At 36.3% G+C, this 27,339-nt stretch overlaps 1 protein-coding gene across 1 annotated transcript in view; it reads left to right on the top strand.

The window, feature by feature from the left end:
* The first annotated feature begins 945 nt into the window (after positions 1–945).
* The window catches only part of LOC150102095 (uncharacterized protein CG3556-like), a 49,196-nt gene continuing 22,802 nt past the window's right edge, over positions 946–27,339 (top strand). The window contains exons 1-2 of the mRNA XM_090399972.1: positions 946–961; positions 24,351–24,458. Coding sequence (XP_090256098.1) covers positions 946–961; positions 24,351–24,458 — 124 coding nt within the window. The remainder of the gene's footprint in view (positions 962–24,350; positions 24,459–27,339) is intronic.

The raw sequence follows: 27,339 nt of genomic DNA, 5'->3' as shown, positions 1-27,339 counted from the left end.
TAGCTCATCCTGATTTCTTGAAGTGAAATTTAATCACTTATTTTCCATAACGAAATAAGAGGGGGATTCACACTTTCTGATCTTAAATCATTCTTTACAATCCGAAAAATTTTGTAGACACCCGAAAGTAATCCATCTTCTATATTTTGGAAATAATCACTTCCATCCCAAGTAGCAGGAATTATTCTAAGGGGAGGTGCATGTGCATCCCCTACGACATGGGGAATAACAACAAATTCCATGAACTTACTAATGTCAATAATATATCTCACTTTGACTTCTCCAGAAAGGGATTGGCCAATTTCGGATTCGTCCATCCCTAGTAATCTAGCAAGTCCCGAATCAGCTTCCGGAAAACGAAGACTGGTTTTGTCAGAAATATTTATTTTAACCTTTTCATTTGTTTCTTGTTGAAACACAATTTCTGTGTGCTTTTCCAATGTATTCAACAAATCGATGGGAGCGGGATGATATTCTGGTGAAATGGAAAGCATTTATGTCTCAATGCTTCCTGGTCCTCCCCAGTTCATGTGAGCTGCTCTAAAAGAGGTGCAGAGTTTCCGAACAACGAAGATAGTTCAGCTGAAAGTTTTCTTCGATAACCAGCTTTTGTGTGAATGATAACATGCCATCTTCCCTTTCTTTTTTTATATTCCACAGCAAGCATCACATAGCCTTTCTCATCAGGAACCGAGTTATTCTGTTGTCTTGACAGTTGACCAGCATTAGTAACTTTAGGAAAAGTATTATTTAATCATTGGATAATCCGGTGTTCACTGGTAAATTCGCACAAAATTAGATTTATTGACAGACTCATCTACATTATAGAAAACGGCAGGGATTTGAATTTCGGCTAAATCTAATACACATTCACCTGGTCCAAGGTCTACAGCATGCGGTAGTCTTATAGAAAAATTTCCTATTTTGTTCTCCTGGAATGTATCCATGGAAGCTCTACCAGGCAAGTTTAGATACTCTGTTGAGTGCAGTAGAATACCCGGATAAAACTTTTTTCCAGGAGATTCCCAAAATCGGTTCACCATGCTCAAACGAACTGCAGAGTGAAGCAAGAAGCCTTTCACTCTTTAAAACTGAGTGACACGGCTGCTCCAAGCTTCCAACATTTCTACAAGATTTACACGTGATAGGGCAAGAGCTAAATGAATAATCCCATTTCCATCACCACAATGAATGTATCTCTCTCTCTCTGTGTGTGTGTCACTTAAAATAGCGATAAACAGCATGACGTACAACATTCAATAAGGTTTCGTTCATAAATCCTGCATTTCGAGATCTCATTTCCAGAACGTTCATCTGAACAAATCCTCCAGGGATACTGAGATCAGATACTCCTATGGGTATCGTCACGTTCCATGGAGGGCTATATCCTTGCTTTTTCAAGTACTTCGGATCTGAAGTTAGATATACCACAAGACTATATTGTTTAACTGTTTCTCGACAACAGATATGCGTTCTTCGAAAGTTCGCAGCATTGGATAACCAGCAGTCATATCTGTCCTCAGAGGATAAAGTGAAAATTGCAGGTGGAAGCACAAATTTTACACACTTGCACACGTGATTCTGTTTACAATTCTATCATTAATCGAAGCGTTATTAGATCTTCCAAACATGCGTATATCAATTATCGAACAACACACTCTTGTATATCTATCCGAATTGAAAATGTACAGCTTTTACTCTCAATGGATGATAACTCTACTGTAATAAACGCACATAATCATGATTGCACACAGTGTTGTTATAAACGGTGTACTTCGCTTGCACGTAGGATAAGATCGCCATTTCACTGACAACTCCCAAAACCCATTCGAACGCTTCCTTTCCGCATTGTGCCAAAAACGTAAAATTCTCGTCTGAACTACCATTTGCATTTCATCAGGAACCCCCGCGATAGATCTGTTTAGATCTCTTATACCCCTTAACTTAACTTATACCCCTCTCAGAATATTCAGGCAACACATCGGGAGTACTCTTATAAGTGAAATAACGTCACATGCGGCTTCGTAAATTGAGGGTCTACTAAGGATGCTTTGTTGTCACCTTTAAGAAAAAGAATGTTCCCCGTTTCTCAAGTAAAGCACATCCATGATTATTCCAAAAATTCTTCTCCTCCACCACCAGTATTTACATATAATCATATGCCACCTGTAACAGCTTGTGCAGAGCCTGCAATACTTCGCAACCCCCTTTGGTTTTGAGAGGGGTGGGACCAGGTTTTATGAGAAAATACATCAGTCGTAGCTAATAAATACAGTTATCCCTCGACTTACATCCAGGTTCCGTTCCATTAGGCAGGATAAGTCCATACATTAAATCAACAGAGTTATAGGGATTAGGTACTTAACGGTAATGAGTACATATATTGTCATTTTGATTTTTAAACCTTATAAAACTGTGTGTGTTATTGCCGCTATAAAACAGGAGAATAATCACCCAATTATGTGCTGTGGGAAATAATTTTCCTCCGTAATAATTTTATCCAATTTCCCCACAAATTCCTTGGCAGCCTTCTCACCACTTGCAGATTCCCATACATTTTCATATTATGCAGGCAAAACGCTGCTTGAATCTCATGAACCAACCGCAAGAGTCGTTGAATTCGTAGTCATAATCGGGTTCTGCTTTCTTCTTCAACATGTTGAAGAGACTTAGTGCCTTACCGGTTATGGTCACAGTGCTAAGGGATATGCGCATTTGGTTCAGGTCCTCTATCCATGATGCAAGTGCTTTTCCATCTCACCAATAGGACCTTGTCGTTGCTTCGTCACTATGGTCGATTTAATGGAAGCAGATCTTTTCACAGCGTCTACGATTTTATCCTTATTTTTCAAAATGGTCGTCACTGTAGAATAGACCATCCAAAGTCATATGCGATCACATTCACGGGCTTACCAGCTCCATGTTGCTTTAAATTATAAAGTTTATAATTTGCAATTTAGTTTCAAGATCAATTGCTCGCTTATTTTTCTGTGATTCTTCAATAAGCTTTTTAATTGTGCGTGCAGGGCCATGTTGCATAAGACATTGCGAAATATTTATCGCTAAATAAATACACAAATAACCCATTTCTCAACCACAAAATCAACAGAGCAACTGTTAAAGACACGTGCCGATTGCCGAGGGAGGTTGCGCTGATAGCACATTATGCATGTGCTATCAGCGCAACTGTGCATGCTTTATCTTGGCTCTCTTGCGTCTTGTTCGAAAGTATACCCGAAAATGTCATTTATTCCCTTATGGGATCACGGACGTATCTTCGAACGGTCGTAAGTCGAGGGATGGCTGTATTTAAAACCATTATTGAATCTAGCAATAGCAATTAAATCCAACAAATTGATAATGGGAGCAATTCCAATTACTTTTGTTTTCCATCGTCTAAATATACTTTTTACAGGTTTACGCAACGTATAGGTAGGCTGCCCTTGCAACCAGCGTTTTAAATCTGATATTTTTGCAAGAAGCTCTTTGTAAAGATTATATGCTTTTGTTTTAAACCTTTCGACAAATAGGCTGACCGTATTTCCTCGAGACAAAAACGGGACATTGGGACTGGGACACGAGACGTGGGTTATGTAATATTCTGTATACATGAAAAAGTAAGACCATAATAAAAAGTTTTATTACATAAACACATTATTATTCAGTGACAGAATTCATACAAAAGTTTAGGTAGATGTCGAGGCGGACTGTATTTCAGGTAAGGAAATAAAGTCTATAATTTTGTCTTGAACCCCACAATTTGGCAAAAGGCACCGCACGATGATTGAAAAAGTTTGATGTCTTTTTTGTTTGATGCATCTAAACTGACTGTAATGCTTTTTGTTTTATTCAAATCCTCTATTACTTCGCCCAATATGTGTGGTGATAAAACGTTGGTGATTATTATTACTTCCGATTTGGTAAGCGCTGGAGAAAATTTTGGTTCATAAATTTTATTTATCACTGTCGACAGGCATTCATTTGTGCGTCGCTTTTGCCGTGACGCACAGTACGATAAGCAACAATTGCTTCACTTACTGCAATTTTATCGCTTTCACTATCACCATCACGTCTCACCATAAACGAGCTGATGTTTTTAACTGAAGTCTTTTCAGCATCCTTATGTTTCTGGCTGCGTGGATGTTGGTTGATGTCGCTTCTGCCTCCATCAACAACGGAAAAATGGACATTACAATGTTGGCATACCTCATTTGTTCCATCACTACGTAGTTTGTCCAGTTTAATTAATTGGAATTCTTTCCATGGATCGTCTTTAAAGCTGCAGTTTCATCTCTTTGATATTGCAAGGAGAGACTTAAAGTTTTGAAAAATAAGACTTAAAACTTTAAAAAAATATGAAATGTAAACCACCAGCATTGAATAACAAAGCCACCGGTTAGCATACGGACAAAACAAAAACTAAGCTACAGCACAACAGATGCCGAGTCTGAGACGTGTTGCGATTATTCCATGGTTATACAAATTACTGGTATCCTTGATATTGATATGCGATTATAGGTTATGAATAGCAATTTATGATTGACCCATATTGAAGTATACTTATAATTTTTATTAAAACGATGGGACGGCCGGGAAATATGAAAAAAAAAAAAACGGCACTGTCCCGTTCAAAACGGGACATATATATATATATATATATATATATATATATATATATATATATATATATATATATATATATATATATATATATATATATATATATATATATATATATATATATATATATATATATATATATATATATATATATATATATATATATATATATATATATAGATAGATAGATATAGATAGATATATAGGGTGACCATATAAATGAAACAAACTGAGGCGTTCCTATTTTTATGATTATTATACTGAATACTATACGTAAGATTAATCTTTACAAGCCTGATATTAAGAAACACTTTCGAAAACTGGCAAGTTTTCGAAAGTATTCCTTAATATCAAGCTTTGGATATAATTTATAATTTTGAAATAATGCTACGTTCTTACTGTTTAAATTGCGAATGCAATCTGCTTGAAATCGAAACTAATTCACTTCTGGCGTCTGATTTGCAAAGAAAGCTTTAAGTATGAAAATATTTGATGGGAGCGCTCCTCCTGACGGCGATCGGGTTTATCTGTGAGATAACATGGGAGCGTCGGATCTATCTGAGTGATTTGACTGATATATGACTAAGCATCCATATCTTATCCATAACCAAATACGAAGACCGAAAGAATGTTTTACATAAGAAGTTGCCATGTGATGTGGACCAACAGCGTGGAATTTATGTAGCCATTAAAAACCTCGCAGCTTGAAGAAATCATTTTTTAGGCTGTTGTGATCTGAAACGTTAATGTGAGTTTGTTTCCGAGAACTTGCGTCAATCCTTACTCAAATGGGACGCTAATTTTCCACTCTGTAACTTTGATTTACAGCGCTGAAATAAAAAGGAAATCATAAACATGGCGTCTTGTATTAGCGTGTTTTGCATCACGGGAACGGTGCGTGAAATCATATTTCATTGATGACATCCGTGTTCAAATTGAACGGAAAGCACAGTTCAACAGTGTGTAGTAAATAATTAATAAATACACAAATAAGCAGATTAAGTCACAATGTGGCTTAATCTGCTTATTTGACTGTCTATTTATCAGCATTGCTTTTGACGTTCTCCTCCAAGATGCAGCCTCCCCTACACCTGCCAATAAAACAACTAAACCCTAACAACTAACAACATTATGGAGTTGTCTTATTGCTTGGAACAGGGAAATGCTTCTTTAAAAAACTTCCTTTAACATTTAAGTATGTGTATAATAAGAATATTACAGGATTCATTACGTGCCCGTCAAGAGCACAAGTGCAGTAGCACGTTTTCAGATGTGTTCTTAAGATGATCAATCGAAAAAGACACGTTTTTCGATTGATCATCTTAAGAGGAAGTACGAAATATGCGAGAAAGGGATTGCGATAATTGAACATAACGACATCCTTGCATCCCAGAAAGACGAAGGAATTGAACATTCGGGACATTTTAAAGACGTGGATGAAATAAGACTTTCGATGTTAAGAATTCAATTCCTTGAATTCCTCGAGTAAAGAATAAAAACCAGTGAAGATTGCTCACCATCACATCCTACCTATTTGAATTTCATTATGAAAATTGTTGGTGAATCTATCTCAAGGAATGTGTAGACGGTGTTGCAAATAACACAGCCACTTGATGCCACAGACTGCTTTCACCATCTCGATTGCGCACGTACTTCGCGATTTCATCCTAAATTTACTCATTTTCCTGTAAGTGAGCACTACAGAGCACACTCTCGTATTCGCATGACTGGCAAGACGAATGTAGTTAACACGAGGACGTTCCTTCTCTGTTCCCCAAGCTCCTACTCACCACATGTGAACTGAACGGCTCTGTAAAATCATTTGCTGCAGTCCTTCGTTCAGAAAATCATTACAACTGACAAACGTTTCGAAGCCTCGCATTGAAACTGTAACATTGAAGCAATGTAAGGGTGAACTCATACATAATGCAACTACACGCTCGCATTACACGTGTTACACTAATGCAGTATTAAAAAAAAAAAAAAAAAGCTGAGAAAGAGTACTGCAGTTTTCCCACCGTTTTGTTTTCTTTGCAAACTGAGAATTTCTGCAGGAGGTGTGAGATCAGCTGTCAGATAAACGTTTTCCCACCACTTATCGCTCTTTCTACATTTTCGCAGTGTAATGCGCAGACGTGGCGATAAACGCTTATATAAAAGTGTTGTACAGACAGGCCTCAAAAAAGCAACCCCGTGAAGATTGAATACATCCGGTAAGAACTTAAAAGAAGCAGGAAATGAAGATAAGACTTGCATTGCTGGTGGTTACGTTAATCCTAGTTGTCGAGTGCATAAACTGTGAGTAAGAATTCTTTGAGCGTTCTCTTAATAATTCGAAGCACCTGAAGTTATGTAGAGGATGGGTTCTTATATATATATATATCATACTGTATATACAGCGCCGACAATATATATATTATATATTGTTGAGAATAGTTGGTGGTGGTGACATACAATCCTGTTTGTGCATTGAACGAAAGATGTCACCCCTAATAGAGTCTTCATAGCGCAGTTTCGATATTTGACATACTGCATTGGGAAACACGGCCAAAGCAACTAACGGGGAGAAGCCAGTTTGTTAATATTAACTTCGTGCGTTCTTCTGAGGTTTGCCTGTTTTGAGCGATGAAAAAAAGTCCAGCTTTCGTAAGGAAATCCTGTGTAGACAGCGAGGAACTTTTATAAGCGCTTTCAACTGAGTTGGTAGGTCTCGTACGGAATGGGAGGTTTTATTCATGATGAAAACAAGCAAACCACTTTGAATAATTCCCGTAATTAATAGTTCCAAACCAAACTACTGAAGCAGTTGCTTCTTTCTGTTGTTCAAACAAAGCTTGAAATATCAAAATAACTTTTTTTTATTGACCACATTTCAAGATGGAGTTCTTGAAGTGTGGTATTCTAGAAAATTTGCAGTTCCGGTATTCTAGAAAATTTGTTCATCATTATTAGTATACTCATGGCTAACTTTCGACTGTTAAAGATATATATATATATATATATATGCACTCACGCACACACACACACATACTAAAGTAATAAAAATAATGCTAAAATGATTTACTTATCGAAACAAGTCACGAGCTTGCTTTTTTTGACTGATTTTCATGCCAAATTTGTTAAAAACTAATTCAATAATAGTGAAGGACTTCGAAGATTGTGACTTATTCAGCAGCATAACATCATCTTGCATGAATTAATTGGTTGAGGCGATCGAGTTTAGTGCCACCTTTCCCTCACGTTACTCCTCCGTGCGGATGAATAACAGCGATCGACAGTGATTCGTTGTCTTGTATCTGATTTATGTTAAAGCAGTCTTCCTCTATATTCTTCGATTCTAACTTTAAATAGATATAATTTAAATACTCGATCTAAGTGCAAGGCTCATTTACTGCATGTACCTCAGTCATTCTAAATCACCCTCCTCTTTATCATACGGGTAATTGAGATCTACAAAACTTAAAGACAAATCCTTATTCTATTCGAGTGATGATTTCTGGATTGTTTTCCCTTGAAGTGAAAGTCTTCCTATTAATTCCCACATGGCCCATTTTAATTCTTCCAGTTTCGTTTTCATATTACGCAGGAATTTCCTGATTGCATAAATCTTACCTGAAGAATACTTCCCTTCTTACCAGAACTTCTGATTCATGTATCGCAGCAATTTTCAAATCATCTACGGCACCTATTCGAGTACTTATGTTCGAATATCGTCGAGATCAACTGCCGTTCTACATTTTAGCTTTCTGATGGCTTCTTTCTATCTCCAATCCATTGATAAACTCGTGGCTATATTTCTCCTTGATGTTTTCTATCAACGCCCTCTTCACTGATTGGGCCCTTTAATAGTAATTCAGAACAGCATTTCAGATATCCAGAATATGTTTAACTTTCTCGTCTCTTATTCCGTTTAGAGTACTCTTTCTTCCATTTCTAATCTTTTCAATAGCCTCCGGAACATTTCGCCGCTTTCCTTATATTTATCTCCTGGGTTCTTACCAAATCACTTTTCTTTAACTACTTTGATTTGTTATGTTTTATTCTCTGCACGCCTACTCACTTACTTGCTGGAGCTTCGTGCATACTTTATTCTTTTTCTGGACTCCCTCATTAACTTCCTGAGGCCAACATGATGTTCGGATTTTTCTCTCCTTGCAAACCACTTCGTTGCATGTTCTCTTTGCTGAGTCAATCCCTATTTTCTTCAGAGGAAAATTTTTGTAAATATTTTCTTTTCACCACGAAAGTAGTAGTCCAGCCACTTCTGACCAGATCAAGATAAGATAAGGAATCATGACTTGATTGGTTGTTGATTTGATGACGTCATTGTGGTCGTGAAGTCCTGAGATTGGAATGTTTGGAATTTCCCTGGGGGCATATGTGTCAATGGCTTCAGTTTTTGGGTTTGGATCGCGTTCGAAATTGTGGGTGATTGTTTTGGTTCGCGTATGGAATTATGGGTGATGATAGAGATAAGGATTCGTGTTGTGATTGGTGGTGTACTAGTGACAAGACAAGATCAAGATAAGATAAGGAATCGTGACGTGAATGGGTTTGTTGTTATAGAGATGTAGATAAGTGACGTCAATTTCCCTGGGGGCAAATAAGTGACGTTATTGTTTTGAACGTATGGAATTATGGGTGATGGTTGAGATAAGGATTCGTGTTGTGATTGGTGGACACTTCTGACCAGACCAAGATCAAGATAAGATAAGGAATCGTTACTTGAATGTTTGTTGTTATGAGATGTAGACGTCATTTGTTAGTTGTAAATAAGTGACGTTGTTGTTTTGAATGGAAAAGGGAGATATATTAGTGTATAAGGAATCGTCTCGTGATTGGTGGGACACCTCCGACCAGATCAAGATAAGATAAGGAATAGTGACGTGAATGTTTGTTGTTATAGAGTTTGGAATGTTTGGAATTTCGCTGGGGACCTTGTCTGTCGGGACATCAAGTGGTGTGTTTGGTGTTATATATAGAGATAAGAATCGTGACGTAATGTGTTTGGAAATTTCTGAGGAACATATGTCTCTCTGTGATATCACATAGTATTTTGGTTTCGCTATGGAATTGTGGGTGATGTTTTTGAGATAAGATATCTTGGAATTTTCCCAGGGTGACACACATCCGTCATTGTCGTCATGTTTGGTTTGGTTGTCTATTGATGGGTGTAATAATTTCCAATACATTATGGGGTATTTCTTTCCTGTTAAAGGTGGGAATTCTTAGAGTAGAGTAGAGTTGTGATGGCGTCCGTGTTTAAGATTTTGTGAACAATTTAATTATATATACTAATGTCACTCCAACATACAGTTTTTTTTCTTCTATAGCTCATCTGTATTTTCTTCTATATTCATATTCTAATCAAGTTCATATTTTATTCATAATTCATCCGAATATTTTGATTTGTCTAAAATTAAGATCTTAAAGTTCAATAAATAAATAAACAAATCGTGTGTGAATTCATGGTGATTTCTAAAGTGTTCTTACTTAAACATACATAACACATCAAAGACACTGTTTGTTCTTTTAAGTTTACATATTTATTTCACAGATATTATTTACAATGCAATATGCAGAAATAGGAATTTACATACATCACCAATGCAAATGGTGTTTTTCTTGGCGTAACATTTCTTTGATGAGGCAAGTTTGATTGCCTGATTTTGATATTAGTTCCCAAATGATTATGGCAATTTCTGCGGTCACTAATATTAGCAGTACTGCTATAAAAGCAAGTGTCTGCCACTTTTGCGATGGTTCTTGATTTTCACCTGCAAAGAAAAAAAATCATTGAGAGTAATGGAAAAGTTAGCAGATTACTATAATCCTAATACAGTAGTTAGTTTTGGAAGTATCAAAGCTTTACAGAAACATACAAATTTGCCACATGAAACCGTGAAAAGTTGGTTAGCAACACAACCTACTTATGTGAGACATAAACCCTTTAGAAGAAAGTTTAAACGCAATCAAATCAAAGTCCCGGCAATTTTACACACTTTTCAATGTGATTTGGCAGATATGTCATCCCATGCAAAAGAAAATGGGTGTGTGTGTTTCCTTCTTGTATGCATTGATTGTTTTTCCCGATTTGCGTGGGTTCGAACACTGAAGAAGAAATCAGCAGACGATGTTGTTAATGCTTTCGAGTCTATTTTTAAAGAGGAAGTGCCATGTTACATAAACACTGATCAAGGAAAAGAGTTTTGCAACAAGAAAGTTCGTGCATTGTTTAAGAACCATAATATTCATTTCTACACGACCAGGAGTGAAATGAAGGCACCCATTGCAGAAAGATTTATCAGAACATTGAAAACAAAGATCTACAAATGGATGACGTATTCTAAAAGTAAAAGTTATACGAAAGTTTTGCCGACGCTTGTACATACTTATAACCTCACACCACACCGCACTATCGGTATGGCTCATCCTTCGCAAGTTAACCTTCACAACGAGGATCGTGTTTGGAAATATTTGAATGGAATCCAAGAGGAGACTACCAAACTAAAATTTCAAGTAGATGATAGTGTGGTTTTAAGTGATGATACCCACAAATTTAGAAAAGGGTATTGGGGTAACTGGACACGAGAATTGTTCACTATTGCTCTAGGTTATTAATAGAAAACCCTGTAGTATATAGAATTCCCAGTCAGGGACGGAGAGAGAGTGGAGGGAATCTTTCTATGAACCTCAACTGCAAAAAGGCTAATATACCCAATGAAACTTTTGGAAGATGTGTATCTAATCGAACCAAGTACTTAAGCAGCGCACCAACAGAAAGGAAAGCTTCAGTATTTTGTTAAGTGGCTCGGCTATCCCTCATCGTATAATTCTTGGGTTCATAGCGAAGATGTTTTACATAACCCTTCCCAGTAACGCCAGTATGAAAATGTTTCCTACAAACACGCAAACGAAATTTCAAGTGAAATTACAACATGAGATCAGACTTAAAGGTAAATGGGAAGTTCTTCTTGCTGAAATTCATCTTCCGGGAGAATTTAATAACATAGATTCCGGTTACGATGAGTTTCATATGATACGTGTAATTGGAGGAGGAGGAGAAGTCAACAATATTGACAACAACAACATCACAGGAAATAAAGTTTCGTAAAGTCTATAGAAGGATTTTACAAAGTGTACAAGATTCCCCATGGCAGTTACAATTCACCCTCTGAACTTCTTCAAGCAGTGTTTGATGTGAGTTCTGTGATTACTGGAAAAAAGAACCCAATCATCTCCATTTCTCTGACAGTCCCAAAAGATTACAACCTGTTGTTTTCCAAGGAGTCCTCGGGTTTGGACCGTCTACTGGGTTATAATCAGATTGGTGTGAAACTGAAAGGTACAATCACAGGGAAATATCCAGTTGATATAAAGAGGGGTGCAGCCGTATATTTTGTTTATTCTGATTTAATACAAGAACAGATAGTTGGTGATACTTGTGCACCATTGTTACGAGTTGTTCAGTGCAGCACTAAGTGTTCCTTCGTTTTTGATCAACCTGATTATTATCCGTTACGAAAACAAACAATTCAGTCAATTAGCATTGAAATTCGTTCTGACAGCAGCGAGTTGTTCCACTTTCGTGGTGGTAAGACAATAGTTAAATTACAGTTCCGACAACTGAAGGATGACTGATTATCTCAGATATTACACATTGCAGGCAGGTGGAGCTCAAATGTTTACGGGTACCCCAATACAGCGTTGGTAGATTAGGTAGCATTTTCAGAAGTGCCTTCTCCTTTCTAAGTCCACTTTTAAAACCTGCAGCTCGATTTTTCGATCGTCAAGCCTTAAAAGCCGGTCAGCATATGATAGGAGATGTATTGGAAGAGGTACCTGTACGTCGAGCCTTTATAAACAGAGCATCAGAAGCTGGGAAAACCATTGCTGAAAAGGCTCAGAGTCGATTACTTCAGAGAGGTCAAGGAAGCAAGAAGAAAAAAACGAATACTAAAAAGCGCAAACGAGATGACAATATTTGCTGAGGATATGATGTCAGTGTTAGATCTTTTTCCCACCCTCGTGTCAACATGTGTGTGGAAAGAAGTTCTTATGTCACCTACCAACCAATATCAAGTACTGACAGTGGAGGTCCTGTGTAATTTTGCATACCAGGTACATCTGAAGAACACTTGGATTTGGGAAAAGCATACCTACGCGTTCGTGTGCGCATCACTGACAATGATAATAAACCTATCGAAGATTCTTCAGTTGGTGTTGTGAATAATTTTTTCCATTCCATGTTCAGTCAAATTGACTTTTTTCTCCAAGATAAACTAGTGAATGTGGCATCAGACACGTATTCTTATAGGGCTTATATTGAAAACCTACTAAATTATGACAGAGATGCTAAAAACAGTCAGTTGACAAATGAAGTATTTGTTAAAGATGATGTGGTTAATGTTAGTGATATGTTTACCAAAAGTGAATGTGGGATGCCTAGACGACAAGCTCGTATTAACCAATCGAAAAGTGTCGAGATAATAATAATATTATCTCGACACTGGGTGAATACACGCTGACATCATGCATCAAGACCGGTACTTGATCAATAACGTTACTGTTCGTGTTCGTATGGTTCGCAGTTCTCCCGAATTTTGTTTACTGACGGCAAATGCTGATTCTAAGGCTAAAGTGCAAACAGAAGAGGCTAAACTTTTAGTCCGCAAAGTCAAAATAAATTCAAAGATTCAACTAGCTCACCTGTCTGTGTTAGACAAGTCAAACATGGTATATCCCATCAATCGTGTGCAAGTGTCTTATTTTTCGATTCCCAAAGGTATGTCAGATGCCACACGAGACAATCTGTATCTAGGTGAAATACCATCTAGATTAATTATTGGACTGGTCGCTAGTGATGGATTTAATGGCACTTTCAACAGAATGCCATTTAATTTTCATCATTTCAATCTGAATTTTCTTGTGGTGACAGCTGACGGTATTCAGTATCCCTCACAACCTTTGATTCCGACCTTCAAAGAAAGGCATTACAGCAGATGGTGTATGTAACTGTTCACATCACTAGGCAAATGGAACAGAGACTGTGGTAATGACATTTCTTATGAAGAATACGTAAAGGGAAATGTTCTTTATGGATTTGACTTATCGACAGATCAAAATGCCGTTGCCCCCCATGTCAGCGTGTTAAGAACAGGAAGTGTGCAACTCGAAGTTAAATTTGCTCAACCTCTTCCTGAAAACATCACAGTGGTTCTTTATGCAGAATTTGAGTGTACGTTATCCGTAACAAAGGATCGTTCTGTGTTACTGGACTATGAACACTGAACAATTAGTAAGCATACTAGAGTTAGAACCCACCACGAGAAAAGTGAGTTTAGGAGTTTGTGCTCGTATTGAATTGCCACAATATCCTATCAGAAAACAACAGTCGATGTTCGTCGTGAACAGAGATCCGATCTGGTTGCCAGGACAACATTGGCAAGCTATCTATATTAAAGACAAACACTGTGATTTTTTCGATAGCTTCGGTCGTCCACCGGAAAACGATATTTTTAACTTTCTGAATATCAACACTAATAAATGGCATTATAATTCTGTAGCTGTACAAGCTAAGGAATCTGTCGCGTGTGGATTGCATTGTGTGTATTTTTTAATATTGATATGTCGTGGTCTTTCTATGCAAAATACTATTAGCAAATGTTATTCTAAGGATTTGTGGTTATATGATATTGTAATAACTAATGCTGTTACCGATCATTTACTGAAAATAAAAAAAAAAATTTAAAAAATTATTTTTCACTTACCATTTTTCCCATACCAGTTTCTTATTCCCACGCAGCTTTCTGGGAGATAAAGAAGTGAATTTGGTACTCTTTCTTCAAGCTCTCTTGCGGGGAGGGATTGGAGTGGAAGAATTTTATCCACCGGGACTGGCTGACGTTGATGGTTGATGGGAATGGTTCTGGATATTTGGTTTGTTCAGTAAAGGTTCTGGACGTGATAGTCTATGTTCCTGTTGCTCTCCTTCTGTGTGAGCCAATTGGTTTTTCAACCCTAAATACTTTTGCAGAACATTTAAATATGCTTTTACTTTTTCATCTGCATGTTTATTTCTTATTTTTAAAATGGCACTACTCATTTCATCATCGAGTGTGTAAAGATGACGCTTCTCTGGTGAATGGAGAAGGGTAAATTTTTTAAACATATTCAATTTCTAATAAGTGAAGTCAATAAAGGAACAATGATACTGCCTAATAATGGGAACAGTGCTCCCCCGTGCTGTAAAACAAGTTTTTTTCTGGTAATGAAGGGATGCAATTTGTAACTTAGTGCTCTTATAATTTTTTTTCCTTCGTAGGCGTGAATTCTGGTTGTTTTTTAGTGGAATATTTCCACATAAAACATTTTTGCAGATTTCACATAGTGTGGTGATTTGGATGGAGGTGCAATGTTTTAAAGCATCATTGCTTGTTTGGGAGAGGAATGAGATAAGTACTTGATGAGATATTCATAGCGTTTGAGTCTATCAGCCATTCAGGGATAAATACTGTATTGGGTTCTTCTCCTGGCAAAATCCGTGACCTCAAGCGTAAAATATCAGATGTTTCCTGTCTAAAGTCTAAAACTAAATATGAGTGGGTTTCGCGTGTTGCATCTTTATAAATCTGAACTAACACGTTCGTTTGTCCTGGAAATACTTGGGAAGGCTAAAGGATAAAACTGTAAAGAGTCTCGGGGATTTTTAAAAGCAATAACATAATGGCTATTGAGAGAAATTGTACGAAAATGTGTACCTTTACAGAATAAATTTTGCGTCAGTAGAATGACACTGAGGTTACGGTGTTGTGAACCTTTTATGAATACATCAGCTATTTCCGTGCTGTCCTTAGCCTGGTGAACCAAATCTTCGATTATGAGTAAATTTCTCACATTACAATCAAATTCAGGTAACTTCAAACCATTCACGAATTCTATATTGGTAAATTTTTTAAATTTATCTTGATTTTCACTTTAACAGTAAACGATTCGCTCCTGTTGTGGTTTGATTAGTTGATTACAATATTCTATGAGAGACAACACGAATATAGTTTTTCCTGACTGAGTAGCTCCCGAAATTATGCATGTAAATGGATATATGAACATATCGAAAATGATACCATAATAAGACTGTGATTATTTTTATATAATCAGAGATCATGTAAAAACAAATAGATACTTGTTTTTAATATCAAAAAATATCTTTATAACATTTAATTTAATTTTTTTAACTTTATTATTATTTTTATCACAGTCACATTATAATCATGCCAAGACGAATTTTTCTTTTTTAATTCTAAGGAAAAAAGCTATTGTGGAATAATAGTAACAATAACAGTGATGTGAAAACTGCACAAGAGAAGTGTGACACTGCAAAGTATCGTGTTGGGAAACAACCATGGATTTTTACCAGGTAGAATGTTGTTTAGTTTTCTGTCCCATAGATGGCATCTTTTGCTTATGGGGTATGTGAGTGTAACGAATTATTCTTTAAAATACCCATAGGGAAAAGTACATGTGTCTGTTGACACTATGCGCTTCGCAAAAGTGTATCCAAATCTTTTTGTTAAGGAGGTCATTTTGAGTTGACAGCCCCATTTGTCTCTAAGGACAGAAAATAGTATGGAATTTGGATGTTTTGTGGTTCACCCCTTACTGCTGCTATCATAGATTCCAGATTAATTTCAGTGGCCGCACGAGAATTTAAAGTAATGCCTTTGCATTTGGTCACAATCTTACTCCCGCACATTCTGTAGGAATAAGATTTTTGGCCTGTGGTAACAAACTCAACAATAAAATCACCGTCGAGTTCGTCGACTAGCTTCCCAAGGTAGTGGACGGTGAGTAATTGTTCGGTTTTTCAATGAAAATGACAGAATCAGTATCTGTGTATAAAAGCCATCTTTGCAAAGGTTCCATGACCTCATATAACTTTATCCTACCGTAGGCAGCTACAAATGAGGAGGTGACAACATTCCCTTTCCTATTTTCAGGCTCAGTGCCTTCAATAGGAGAGGAGGCAACCATCATCTGCTCTTCTGAAACAAACCTGGCATCTTGGATAACTTTACTGTTATCTAAAAAAGTTCCATGAGGTCTTTATAAGAGGAAATCACCTGGGTTTGGTTTCTTAACATTCTCATTCCAAGCCTTCCCTATAGAGGATTCAAACAAAGCTTAGCAAGTGAACATTTACCAGGTTTTTTGCTAATGTGTTCACTATTTAACATAACACCTTCCCCTAGCAAAAACTTGTCCAGATACGCCTGTCGGTTTTGACCTTCAGGCCATCCAGATGCTTCCTGTTTTAGCTTCAGAATGGTATCAATATAATGAGCAAAGAAGTTTTCTTCAGCTTCAAATTTTTGAGAAAAATGCCACACCTCGTAAAATTCTATAACTTTATAACCGCGAGAATGTGCTAAATCTAATTCTGGACTGCACCAATAACCTGTAAATGATCGGTCCATATGAGAGCATAATGGGGCCATTTCGAAAGCGCACTTTCCACACAGGGGAAAGATTAATTTTTCATTAACTGTGATGGGCAAAACCGGTAAAAAGAGATCGGTAGGTGCTTCCACTTTTGCATGGCAAATACCAAAGTATACCCCAGGAGAATAGTCGAAATTATCGATAATAACTTCGGGATGCTCCATAGGAAATACTTGGTATTTCATTATCCATGGATAAAGGCTATTGAAGTCCAAATAGTGAATAACTTCCCCTTCTGTCTGAATTTTGTGATACATTTTGTAGCATTCGGTTCTGCCACCATGCAGAGCACTACAAGATAATATGGGATCTGGAATATTAAGAGCAGCAATAAAGTTTTTCAAGTCTGTGTTTTCAGAAATTTCTGCAAACAACTGACATTCCCAAATTGAGATAACGTCGAATCCTTTGCTACGAAAATAGTTTTTGCGATCCTCGTTTGCTCATAAAGGGAAATCATATCATTGTTTCTGTATGATTGGAATGTACATGGTCTGTAGCACTTTTGACAACCATGGAAGAAGCAACCGTAATATTCATATAATAAGCTTCCACATTTCCCATCGACAAAATAAGGTCCGATGCAGACTTCACCCCAGACAGAACGTGCATGTTGTATGGTTATGTTGTTCTGTTGTTCTTACCATTTGAGCCAAGCCAAAGCCTTTCAACTTTGCACGATTGCCCCTATTTAAACCCATGCAGGAAGTATGGCCAATGTGTTAGGTTTCAAAAAGTTTTGGAGAAATACTCTCAAACATACTCCTGCAATTGTAATGTCATGGAGAAAGGGATCAATCTGGGTGAGCTGTATGAAGAGAGTGCGAAAAATATTGCAATTGTTATGCAAAACATGCATGTCATCTTTCGTATAAGCTGAAAGTTATGCTTTCAGACAGTATTCTGTGTCTAGCCAATTTTCGTACAAATCTCGAACTCTGTACGAGTTTCTTTGTTCATAAATTCTGGCTGGAAATATGTTTTTTTGAGGATGACTCCAGGATAATCCACACATTCGGATGTATGAAACTTATGAGGAAAGAAACCCTTACGAACTTTTGGGAGATTGAACATGGCTGGTAGTTTCCTAAGAGTGACACTAATGTAGTCAAAACTATCAAGAAATATGATGTTTAAAGGGTCATAATAGATAGCAAGTATCTTCGATCCATCAAACACTACATGGGGTTTGAAATTTTTTGAAAAAAGATATTCCAAAATAAAATACCCATCAAAACCACAAAAATTGTGTGCAATTACACGGACATTTTCGTATTTTGGTTTCACACTCTCAAGGATCTTACCATCTCGATCTCTTTTCATGATATTCTTGACAGAAAACAGCTCATCTAGTAATTGACCCACACAGTTTTCACCCCAAATCTCGCATTCGTGACTACTGAAATCAGCTATACATAAGACTGGTACATGATGATGATTTTTTGCTATAGTTTCTGTGTCAAAAAAAACCCCATAGAGACTTATTTACTTGAGACCTCCGATTTTTGCATAAAGCATTTTTGTTTTGAGTGAACTAATTTGCATTGAGTGTAGAAATTTTCAAGTGGACAGACGTGGCTTTTAGAGAAAGTAGAGAAAGTAGCCAAACACTGTCTGCAATGATGGAGTTTTGAACAAATATTATTTTGTATTTGCAAATTCAGACATTCGTTGCCGTAGAAAAATCTATTACATGACTCGCACAAAAGAAGGTCCTGCACACTATGACTGGCATTTGTGCGACAACGGATGCATATGTTTTTACATCTATGCATTTTCAAATTGATAGGAATTTTGAATGATTTTATGCAACTGGGGCAATAATATTTATTCCCAAACTGAGCTGGCACATTATGCACAAATTCATAATGAGAGTTGCGGTATAAAAGACAGATCTGTTTTTTGGCATTTGGTCCCCGAAACACCACAGAAAAATCAGCATCTGCCGAAAAAATTATGATTTTGGTATTCCAGAGTGATATGCTTTTGAAAGAGATCTGCTTCTGGAATACCGCAAGAAATTAGTGGAACCCGTGCAATTTTGTGGAGAGTTAAAGCCCTCTTTGTTTGTAACTTTTTACAATCTAAATGCACTTGTCTGTATGTTGCAACATCATCAGTGCATGAAGAAACATCCAGAACAAGTGCTCGGACCATGCAAAGATTGTCTTTGTTGTTAATTTCCACAACAGCTCTTTTGATTTTCACAAATTCATCCAGGCTAAGCAGCGTTCTTCTGTTAACATTGGTTCTGCTACCACCATTGTTACTGATATTGATAAGTACGACATCGATCACAAGATCGTTTGCCAAAATAAACTCACATTTCGATTGGGCGACAGCATTAAAAGCATCAACTATCCTTTGGATAGATAGTTCAGAAAGCAACATAAATGGTAAAATTGATGTTGCTTTCTAAACTGGATGCACTAACGCCCAACAGAATGTGAGAAAAAGTTCCTGAACTCGATAAACGTTGAATTATCTCATTAAGCAAATGTCGAAATATTTCAAAAAAACAATCTGGTGAAGAGAGTTCCAGTTCAAGAAATCGAACTTGTTACTCTAACTGTTGAGCTTGATACTTGATAGTATTATGTGATCAGGCCACCGAAACAGTATAAAAGTTCCTGTAGTATCAGGATTCAATAGTACTAGAAGTAGAGAGTTTAGTTTCACATCCCGAAACTGAATGTGAATTATATAAATTTTGGAAAGGGTTGTGACTTCCTCCAGCCACACCAGCAATTGTTACATGAGAATTACTACCACGTACTCTGTTTTGTTCATTTTTGCAACCATTTTCTCTTGTGAAATCAACCTCTACAATGGTGGGTTGATGAATGAATATATTCCCATTACTATCAACAAAACGAATAACAGATGAACACTATTAAAAAAAAAGTAAAAAAAATTACTTTCTAGATTTCAGAAATATCATTTAGAAATAAAAAAAACTCAATGTCATCCTAAGGTGATTTTAGCAATTTCGACACTATGCAATGGTTTCACTAACACAATGTTACTAAATAACCACACTAAATATCTTTTCCCAATCAAAAAAATAAATAAATAAATAAATAAAAATTAAAAAAAAATAAATATAAAATATATATATATATATATATATAATGACTTATGGGATTTCACTTAACACAAAACAGATTGAATATCATGAACATGATTTTTATTTTCCAGTGCAAAAACCACCTTATAACTTTATAAACAAAAATCGCTAATGTAGTCACTAAAATTCATATGACATTGCTATAAAATGACAAAATTAACTTACCTTTTCTCCAGAAAAACTCATTTTGAAACTGCAGTCTTCTGAATGCATACAAAAATTACCAATACTAGAAACTGAAATGAAAATGAGTGACCCTTTAGTCTATTTATAAAAAAATTAGAACCAATAGAAAACCAATAACAACAACATGTGATAATGAATAACTTAGCTCTCAACAATCACAAAAGGTCAATTTGTGAACCATTGCTACCTCAGTAGTGTAATCAATTCCTGTATCACCTTGAAAACAATTAGTCAGAACAGTAAGTTTGAGTAATACATAATCCTGGGGAAATTTACCTTTGAAGAAACCACGATACATATAGGAAAGGAAGTGATGCGAACAACTTAGTTCTCAGCATCACATGATGTCAATGCAAACTTTGCTATCTGACACTAGTGTAAACATTAGTCACATCAGAAAGCTTGACTAATACACAACTCTGAGAAAAATTTTACCATTGAAGAAACCACTATACGGCTATGAAAAGAACGATGACTACCCGGAAATGAGTCACTCAGTTATCTACAAACAAAGTTAATGAAAATTAACAGTGTGGGAAAATAATTCACACACAATTTATTTATTTATTTTACTCACTTATTCTTGTTATAATATGTAGTTAACTGAATTTTAAAGTAAAACCTTAAATGAAAAAAGTCAACTGGATTTTAAGACTTGTGTTTGTGTTCTGTGCTGTGAATATATGTTAATAATCAACAATTTGGAATATTCAGAAAACCTAGATAGTACCAAGATGTTCTCATTCTGGAAAGAAATGTAAGTTAATTATTAACTTAAACATAACAATTGATAATTGTGATTTCAATAATCACTGGTCCTTTTTTGTTTTTGGTAAGTGTAATTCTAATGCATAATTATTTTATTTTATTTTAATTTTAATTTATTTTATTTATTTTTCATAAGAATAATCATAGGGTACATATTAGAGTATCAACATGGATACATTAGTGACTTGCCATGTCTAATGAGTGTGTGTGTGTGTTTAAGGGACACCAGTATAATTAAATTATTCAGAAAAACTCGAAACACGACAGCCATCACGACTTTCTCTAAGAATTCCCAACCCTTTTACAGGAAAGAAATACCCCAAAATGTATTGGAAAATTAGTACAGCCATCAATAGAAGAAAAAACACTGTATGTTTGAGTGACATTAGTATATATAATTAAATTATTCAGAAAACCAAAAAAACACGGACACCATCACAATTCTACTCAACTCTAAGAATTCCCACCTTTAACAGGAAAGAAATACCCCATAATGTATTGGAAATTAGTACACCCATCATTAGACAACCAAACAAAACATTACAACAATGACGGATGTGTGTCACCCTGGGAAAATTCTAAGATATCTTATCTCAAAAACATCGCCCACAATTCCATACTCAAACCAAACAGAATATGTTCCCCAGAAATTTCCAAACACAAAACATCGCCATCCTTATCTCTAAATATCACCAAACACACCACGTGATGTCCCGACAGACAAGGTCCCCAGCGAAATTCCAAACATTCCAAACCCTATAACAACAAACATTCATGCCATGATTCCTTATCTTATCTTGATCTTGATCTGGGCAGAAGTGTCCCACCAATCATGACACAATTCCTTATACACTAATATATCTCCCTTTCCATTCAGAACAACAAAATCACTTATTTACAACTAACAAATGACGTCACTTATCTACATCTCACAACAACAAACATTCACATCACGATTCCTTATCTTATCTTGATCTTGATCTTGTCACTGGTGTCCTGCCAATCACGACACAATCCTTATCCACTAATATATTTCACTTTTCCATTCAAAACAATAACGTCACTTATTTACAAATGATGTCCCTTATTTACATCACAAAACAACAAACATTCACGTCACGATTCCTTATCTTATCTTGATCTTGATCTTGTCACTAGTGCACCACCAATCACAACATGAATCCTTATATCTATCATCACCCATAATGCCATACGCGAACCAAAACTCAAGAACTGAAGCCATTGACACATATGCCCACAGGGAAATTCCAAACATTCCAATCTCAGGACGTCACGCAGACAATGACGTCATCAAATCAACAACCAATCACGTCACAATTACTTATCTTATCTTGATCTTGATCTGGTCAGAAGTGGCTGGACTACTACTCACGAAAAATCCTTTTTATCCTTCTTGAAACACACACACACACACACACACATCCGCAACTGGCGCGAAGATATCACTATCAAATCACCTTCGGTCATGAAGCGATTTGAACAGACTCACCCGGTTACTCTTGATAAATCCAACTTGATCGGGTTTGCCATTGCCTCCTTATTTTCAAACTACCCTTTTATGGTCTATCCCCCCTCTCTCTACTGCCTTTCTTAACTGAATTGTCCGCTTCCTCCTTGGCTATTGTTTGCGTATCATACTGGATGGCTTCCTCACGTGAAATTTCTTTACAGATGCTAGAGTACGTACGATTCACGTAATGCATGCAGTTAATAAACGCAGTCTAGGTAGATCAGTGGCAGGCATCCTAGCAGTAAGCACTAATAAGTTGCACGAGATTAGTTAGCAATGAAATAACAGCTGGCCTGGTTGGCCGAGTTGTTAGCATGTGCGCTCTCCAACCAAAAGACTGCAGGTTCGGATTCCATTATGGGCATGGTTGTTTGTGTTTGTCCTACTAGCTCTGTGTGGAAAGGGCATCTACAAGCCTCCCACTTCTAGACTTCACTCCCGTAACCCTATTAGATACGGGAGTGATCATACGGCATCCAATGATGTCCCATGTGAATAACTAACTAAGCAATAGAAGGTGGATTCTTCTTGCTAGGATCCGTATTGGTCACAAGTCATCTTAGATATCCTTGTCTATCGAGGACAGACAAGTGACTAACGTTCACGTGGCACTTGCTGAGCAATGTGGACTCAGGTAAGTCTTGTTCAACTCGAACAAACAGCGAGATTTTAACTTTTTTAGGAGTTGATTGGTGAATATGTTTCTGATCACAAATATGTTTTATATGTTCATGCAGTGATGTGCAACTGTTTGAAATTTGTTTTGCTGTACATAAGATGTTATTTTCTTATTTATCTTTTAATTTTACTCATCCATCCACCTATATCCTTTGTAACAGTCCAGCATGAACTTAGCTGCCTTTTTGGAGCAACAAACTCCGAACCAAGTAACCACCACAGCATACGAAAAAGTAAATTTTATTTTTCTCTTGAGGCTCATCTAACCTCCAAACAGTTAATTTCGTAGGTTAAATAGGTTAAATGACCAGCAATGATCAATGGTTGAATGTTGTTTTCACATTTCAGGTGGCTCCCCTAAAAGTTCTCCCTGAAATGCTTGACTCCGTACAGAAGAGAGTAATTAGGTGGTTAATGACGGCCCTCTCACTCCTCCTCCTCCCACTTTCTCAGAGACGGTGAGTTTCTGCTGTTTACATTTTCAACAAATCTTTCCATAATAACATTTCATCAGGATTGATAACTGCCTCGCCCATCGGTTAAGATGAATAGGACAGGAATTCACTATCCCTTCTGATGCATAAAGTTAATGGATGGAGAAGATCCATTGATTGGATATCAGAGAATCCACATACTCTGTGTAGTACGGCAAGAAATCATTTTATTTATTTTAATAAAAGAAGTCCATCATAAATGATTTCCAGTTTACTGAAAATCATTTTCAATCATTATAAATGACGATTTTCAATTAAAGATGGGGAAATGGGTTTCATTCGGAGGGGAAGTGGCTTATTTATTCTGACCTTTTCCATTTCTAAAACTGACCTACCTAAAGACCACGAGCAAATCTACAGTCCACTTCAGATAAATTCCTGTTATCACCATGAAGATGCTCATAGACTAATGACACATTTTGTGAAGTTTTTTGTTTTTAATTTTCAGGTTGCAACGAAGACCAATTTCCCTGTTTCAAAGGCAGATGCATCCCCGCCAGTTTGGTGTGCAATGGATACGATCACTGTGGAGACGGAAGTGATGAAAGAGGCTGCGGTAAGTATCGCCCATGACTTGATTTGCTTTCTTGTATAAATTAACTAATATAAATGCACCACCTACAGTACATGGCCAGCTTGTACTCTAAGTTTAGAGTAATTATAAAAGCGTATGCGTAGACTTTTCGTCTTACAAGGAAAGGGGATTCGACAAGCTTTAGGTTTTTAAAATATTCGTCCTAGAAAGTGAGAAAAGAGAAGAAGAGAAGACAGACAGACAGAGAACGAAAAAAATAAAAAAGTGAATGAAGGAAGAATAGGAGAAGGTATTTCTGTGAGTTTTGATTGAGAATGGATGCCGACCAGCTGCTTCTTGCTTTCTTATAAACTTGAAAGAAAGTAAAGGCACCTTGGAAGCAGTGGTGAGTGGAAGCGCTCACCACTGGGATTAAATGTCATAACGAAATTTTGCGATCCTGTTGTTAAATCGAAAATGGCTATGAATTTGTGACAGGAAAAATCCAGCAGGCGGCGCACTTTTCGCACTCCACTTTGTACTTTTTCTCAAGCCCGTCCTTACGAGGCATTCCTGTAATATTTTACAGACATTATTTTACAATAAACTTTAGCTTAATTGTGCCTGATCCACCACTTAGTCAAGTAATAACATTCCTGCGTTCGATGTCTGTCAAAGATTTCTCGTTTCTAAAATTGTCGTGAATATAGTAAGGTCATTACTCTAAGAAGTGGCGACCCAGGCAACATTAATCAGATGCTTGCTGATGATGTGTGGTGGTTGTGGGAAAGCAAATAATGAAGCATTTCGAGTTGTGGATATTAAAATAAAGCATAACCGTCAATTAGTTAAAAACACAGTTATGCAGATCTTACAAAAACTTTTTTTAGATAGATATTTTTTATTGTAAACTTCATATTGTAGTACAAAATTTTGATAATCATTTGTGTAACCGAAAAGCAGCAGTTCGTCCAGGTTACGATAAAGTTACAAAAAGTGTTGTAAAGTATCATAGTTATATACACATATGTACATTCATAGAACATACATATTATTAAAATATAATAACATAATAAAATCACAGGAAACATGCTAATATGTACAGAGAAAGTTGCATAACACTAATTAGGAACAAATTAAAACAAAGTCATTAAATAGCTTTTAAATATTTTACACCAGAAACAGGATCTGTTTTAATACCAATATGCAAAAACCAATCATTTAAACAATTATTTTGAACAGAGCATCTTTATTTTTTTGTGAAAATAAATATTCTTTCATTCGAGTTTTGTATTTGTTTGGGTTTGTTTCATTTCTTATTGTTAAAGGAAGTGTGTTCAATATTTTTGGCGGTAAAGAAGTATAATGTTTGTGTAATGCTTCTTTATTTGCTTTAGAAACTGTATATTTTAGACCCTTATGTCTACAAAGGAAAGAATTTTGTTTCATATTTACGTATTCGTTGTTTCTTGATTTTTATGAATAGTAGTAGCCTATAGGCATATAAATATCTAATGGTTAGTAGAGTGTATTTATTACCCATTGCAGTATTCTTGTATTGGTTTCTAGTTAGGATTTCAATTACTTTATTCTAAGTCGACACTAAAGTTTTCAGCGTAGTGCGATAGATTCCTCCCCCACTTAGTATACCATATTGTAGTGTGCTTTGAATCCAGGAAGAATATAATATTTTTAGCATATTTAAATTTAAGAATCTTTTTAGGTAGTCAAGTCTGTTTAACATAATCCTTACTTTATTTACGATATCCGTAATATGTGGTTTCCAGCTTAAATTACTATCAATTTTTAATCTCAAGTGAGTTATTACACTGACTTTTTCTATTTTCTCGCAGTTGCAATTTGGATTTGTCCTGCAATTCCAATCGTGCAAAATTAACTGTGCAGTGAAGTTCATTTTGCCAGTTGTATTTCGCAAGTTAAAATTTACATATTTAGTTTTTGAAACCTTCAGACTGAGTTTCTTTGACTGGAACCAATTTGTTGCTTTTAAAAGATCGACATTCACTATGGTTTGCATTTGTTCGGCTGTGTCTGTAGAGAAAACTAGTACTGTATCATCTGCAAAAGAATTTATTTTACTGTTTAGTTTAAGATTGCAGAAATCATTGATATAAATATTAAATAAAGTTGGTCCTAAGACAGATCCTTGTGATACACCACAGCCTACCGTTTTGGAGCTGCTATAGCTGTTGTTTATTTTTACAATTTGTGATCTGGCACATAAATAGTTTAGGGTAGTACTTCGTATTTCTGTGACTTTTAATTTGTTTTATCAAGATTTCATGTGATACTGTGCCAAACGTTTTCTGTATATCTAGAAATACTACTTATGTTAGTTTATGTTCATCTAGGGAGGTAGTATAAACTGTGTTTGTGAAGATTTAAATAAAAGCATGTGCTAAATGTTTGCCTGAACCCAAATTGATTCTTTCAAAAGAAGTGGTTTTTGTTCAAACTTCAAATGGCTTTTCATAATCGTCCCAAAACCTCCTGCAATCGGATGCTGTGACGTTCTCCATGCAGTTGGAAGTCTTAATTCTATCCTAATCTACACGCCTAGGCCTACACTTTTTACCGTGTAGGCATTCGGAACCGAAATCCTACGGAATAGGTTGGTTACTCCTTATTCCTGGAGGTGACCTTTGTTTGTAGAAGCGTGAGTTCACAGGACCCATATGCCTGTTCTGAGGGACGAAAACCCCGAGTTTCCGGGTAAAAAAACACCCTACTTCAGCCAAAAGAGACCTGATAGAGGTTCATCACCTCACGTCACTTACGAGAATCGAAGCCAGCTCTTTCGACCAAAGGGTTTTCGTCCATATTGACTGAGCTACGGAGGTTCTAGTTGGAAGTACCAAATTTCAAATCCCGTCGTGGATGAAGAAACCTTTTTAAGTGAAGG

Source organism: Typopeltis vanoorti, chromosome 11 (genome assembly GCF_054136105.1).
Source record: "Typopeltis vanoorti isolate ZY-2024b chromosome 11, IOZ_Tvanoo_1.0, whole genome shotgun sequence".
In the NCBI taxonomy this organism is placed as follows: domain Eukaryota; kingdom Metazoa; phylum Arthropoda; class Arachnida; order Uropygi; family Thelyphonidae; genus Typopeltis; species Typopeltis vanoorti.
This window is presented reverse-complemented; position numbering and strand designations above follow the sequence as displayed.